This window comes from Etheostoma cragini, chromosome 22 (assembly GCF_013103735.1).
Source record: "Etheostoma cragini isolate CJK2018 chromosome 22, CSU_Ecrag_1.0, whole genome shotgun sequence".
Lineage (NCBI taxonomy): Eukaryota > Metazoa > Chordata > Actinopteri > Perciformes > Percidae > Etheostoma > Etheostoma cragini.
Genome location: NC_048428.1, coordinates 21,988,542 through 21,992,972, shown reverse-complemented (window position 1 = coordinate 21,992,972; position 4,431 = coordinate 21,988,542). Strand labels below are relative to the sequence as shown.

Sequence of the window (4,431 nt, the reverse complement as noted above, 5' to 3'; positions counted from 1 at the left end):
CCAAAAAAAAATAACAATTGGTAAAAGAACTTTAAAAAAAGAGAGAACAATGTCAAAAAAAGTCACAAAAATGTGAAGACATGTCAAATAAAGTGACAAAAATGCGAAGACATGTCAAATAAAGTGACAAAAATGTGACAAGAAAATGTCCCAAAAAAAGTGTCACATAAAATAAAAATAAAAAAAAGCCTAAAACATTCGATGAAAAACTCACTCGCTTGAAAAAAGTCGACCAACATTGAAAAAAGTGACAAAATCTTTCGGGGAAAGATACAAAACGGGGGAAAAAACACGACCACAACGTTGATAAAAGGTTTTTACATTTTAAATTATGAGTCAGAAAAACTTAAATTCCCAGGTCGGTGGGAAGACATCTCGAGGGTTAAATTGGGTCGTTAGTGTTAATTGGTCTAAGTTCCAGCTGTTGATTGGCTGTTAAACGGTTAATTAACGTCTCTGTCGACTGTGTTTTTGTGTGTTTTAGGTAAAAAAGCAGGAGCGGCGTGCCAGGGCGTCCCGAAGACCTGCGCCCTGCTGGAGAGGTACACTGAAGCTACAGGCTGCAAGAGAGGACAGGTACACACACACACACACACACACTCTCACACACTCTCACACACTCTCACACACTCACACACAGAGACACACACACAGAGACACACACACTCACACACACACACACTCACACATCAATAATTTCTCAGTTAAACCTTTAAAAGAGGAGTAGTTTTCTAATCTTGTGTGTGTGTGTGTGCGTGTGTGTGTGTGTGCGTGTCTGTGTGTGTGTTTGTGTGTGTGTGTGTGTGTGTGTGTGTGTGTTCAGATTAAGTTCTCTGTGATGCATCCAGGGACTCACGTGTGGCCTCACACCGGTCCCACTAACTGCAGACTGAGGCTGCACCTCGGCCTCGTGGTCCCCAAGCAGGGCTGCAGGATCCGCTGCACCGACCAGACCAGGTCCCCCTCTTCCTCTTTCATCCTCCCATCTCCTCCTCTTCCTCTTTCATCCACCCATCTCCCCCTCTTCCTCTTTCATCCTCCCATCTCCTCCTCTTCCTCTTTCATCCTCTCATCTCCTCCTCTTCCTCTTTCATCCTCCCATCTCTTCCTCTTCCTCTTTCATCCTCCCATCTCCTCCTCCTTCCTCTTTCATCCTCCCATCTCCTCCTCTTCCTCTTTCATCCTCCCATCTCCTCCTCTTCTTCCATCATCCTCCCATCTCCTCCTCTTCCTCTTTCATCCTCCCATCTCCTCCTCTTCCTCTTTCATCCTCCCATCTCCCCCTCTTCCTCTTTCATCCTCCCATCTCCTCCTCTTCTTCTTTCATCCTCTCATCTCCTCCTTTTTAAAAAGTGTAAAAAATAAAGTGACAAAAATGTGAAAAAAGTGACAAATGTAAAAAAAAAGGCTTTAAAAATTTCAAAAGACTCAGAAAAAGTTGACAAATGTTGAAAATGTGACAAAATTATCAGGGAAAGACACAAAAAGGTCAAAAAAAGACAACAATGACCTTGATAAAGGACGAGAGGGTTAAATTGGCTCGTTAGTGTTAATTGGTTGATGAGTCACACCAAGCGCCTTAAATTCATAATTTATTGACATGCTTGTATTTTTATTATGTAAATTGGTTTATGCATCTTCTCTCTTACAGTTTGGTCGACATAAAGCCCTAAAAAAGTCAGACAGTTGAGCAAATCAAGCAAAACGATGATTACATTATTACGTTATTATCCACTTTGAAGCAAATTGAAATTTTTCAATTTCTAATTGAGATCTGAGAGAAAAAAACTATTTGAGAGAAAAAGTTTTCATACCAATAGCAAAAAAAATCTCTCTCAAAAAAAAATTATAGAATAAAAAAAATCTTTTCTTCTTCTATTCGTCCGTAGAAATAAAGTCTTTCCTGAGTTGTGACACTCTGCAACCAGTGAGGAGTATAAATACTAAGACAGGGCGCTTTAACCTCCTCATTGTCCAAAAAACCTTGAAAAACGCGTCCAAGTGTCCAAAAAAATACAAAAAATTTGCTAAAACAACAAAAAAAGTTTTCTAAAATGTTGAAAAGTGACCCAAAACCTTGAAAAATGTAACAAAAACATTGAAATGTCCCCAGAATTTTTAAAATAAAATAATTTCTACTTGTAAGCAAAAAAAAATTCAAAGTGTCCCAAAAAACTTGAAAAAAACACCCCAAAAAAATATCTAAGTGTCCCAAAAAACTTGAAAAAAACACCCCCAAAAAATCAAAGTCCCCAAAAACTTGAAAAAAACACACAAAAAAATCAAAGCGTCCCAAAAAAATGTACAAAGGGCGGCAAAAACAACGAAAAAAGTGAAAGAAAGAAGTGAGATATTATTGGTTGTTGGGGGTTGTCGCGTGTAAATCCCGCCTCTATCATTGCCGCTAGACGCTAACCGCTAGCCACTAGCCGCTAGCCACTACCCGCTAGCCACTAGCCGCTAGCCACTAGCCGCTAACCATTAACCATTTATCGCTAACCATTAACCGCTTACGCATTTTGTTATCCTATCCTGTATATATTTAAATATTTGTTCTTATATTTTATTCCTATTATTATTATTATTATTATTATTATTATTTCATGTATATATATGTTTGTATATTTTTTACTAGTATCTCATTTATATTTATATTCTGTGTTGTGTGACTAATGTACGTGTGCTGCTGTAACACCATAATTTCCCATTTTTTTGGGATGAATAAATATCTATCTAACCATTAACCGCTAACTGCTAACCGCTAACCATTACCCGCTAATCGCTAACCACTAACCCCCGTTCTCCGTGTGCGGCTGCAGGGAGTGGGAGGAAGGTAGAGTCCTCATCTTCGACGACTCCTTCGAGCACGAGGTGTGGCAGGACGCCGACCGCTACCGGCTCATCTTCATCGTGGACGTGTGGCACCCGGAGCTAACGCCGTACCAGCGCCAGACGCTCAGTCCCATCTAGACGCAGCGAGGAGCGGAGGAACCACGGCGACCCGGTAAGAACGGGGTCACCGCCCGATGGGACGCGAGTGCAGATGTGAGTCGCTCACATTTAAAAGGTTTACGACCTAACTGTCAGACTGAGACTAGTGAAATCCATGAAATAATAAATGTTTCTCATTAAAAACAATAACAGAAGATGGAAATCATTTTAAAAACGTTGAATTGATTGGTTGCTAACGTTAGCTCAAAACACCATTCAACTGACAGCCTTTGTTGTGTTTGATAGCTAGCTTGTAGCTAAGCTAGCAGTCTTTTCAAAGAAAATGTAGCTATCTATTATAGCTTGATTGGTTGCTAAAGTTAGCTCAAAACACAATTCAACTGACAGCCTTTTTTGTGTTTGATGCTAACTTGTAGCTAAGCTAGCAACCATTTCAAAAATGTTGTAGCTGTCTATGATAGCTTGTTTGCTAACGTTAGCTCAAAACACCATTCAACTGACAGCATTTGTTGTGTTTGATTGCTAGCTTTTAGCTAAGCTAGCAACCATTTCAAAAACGTTGTAGCTGTCTATGATAGCTTGATTGCTAACGTTAGCTCAAAACACCATTTAACGGACAGCCTTTGTGTTTGATAGCTAGCTTGTAGCTAAGCTAGCAGTCATTTCAAAGACATTGTAGCTATCTATGATTGATTGCTAACGTTAGCTCAAAACACCATTCAACTGACAGCCTTTGTTGTGTTTGATGCTAACTTGTAGCTAAGCTAGCAGTGAACCAACTTGACGTTACAGAAGTCTCTCGTTAGCATCTTGTATGCTACTTGTCGCTAAGTGACTCATATCTGCACTCGACTCACATCGGGCACTGACAACAGTTTACAGACTTTTCGGACCAGACGCTTCTTCTTCGGTGGATAAACTGCTAAAAACCCGGACTACCTGAGTCGGAGGAGGATCCGGTTTTAACCGACGGACCGGGGATGTTGTTGTTTTTGTTTTTTATGCTTGAGGATAAACTACTAAACTGAAGGATTAAAGCCTCAGACTGAAGGATGGAAATAAAACTACTGACTTTACAACCTTTCACCCCAAAAAGACACACACATAGGGTACTTGTTTTAGCCCGGATTTAACCCGGGTTAGCCCTGTTTGGACCGGGTTCAAGGTACCCCCGGTCATGGGGATCCTTTGTTTTGGGAAGTGACGGACGTCATGTGCAGATTCGGCTCCTTTCTTTGTTTCTGGGTCCCGAACCATAGACTGTAAACGTTAATGGACAACGCATCGGTCGGTGCATTCTCCCTGACATCCTGCAGGGGGCGACGCCTTAAAGGGCCACGACATGGGGCTCTTCAGATGCTCCTCCCTCTCTCCTCCCTCTCTCCTCCCTCTCTCCTCCCACTCTGTCCCCCTCTTTCCTCCCTCTCTCCTCACACTCTCCTCCCACTCTCTCCTCCCTCCCTCTCTCCTCCCACTCTC

The 4,431-nt window shown here is 41.5% G+C and overlaps 1 protein-coding gene across 1 annotated transcript in view; it reads left to right on the top strand.

Annotated features, from left to right (window-relative positions):
• LOC117938301 (aspartyl/asparaginyl beta-hydroxylase-like) overlaps positions 1-3,073 on the top strand; it is a 4,722-nt gene extending 1,649 nt beyond the window's left edge. The window contains exons 3-5 of the mRNA XM_034862822.1: positions 485-576; positions 824-957; positions 2,820-3,073. Of these exons, the coding sequence (XP_034718713.1) occupies positions 485-576; positions 824-957; positions 2,820-2,970 (377 nt within the window). The 3' untranslated portion in view covers positions 2,971-3,073. The remainder of the gene's footprint in view (positions 1-484; positions 577-823; positions 958-2,819) is intronic.
• The last annotated feature ends 1,358 nt before the right edge of the window (positions 3,074-4,431 follow it).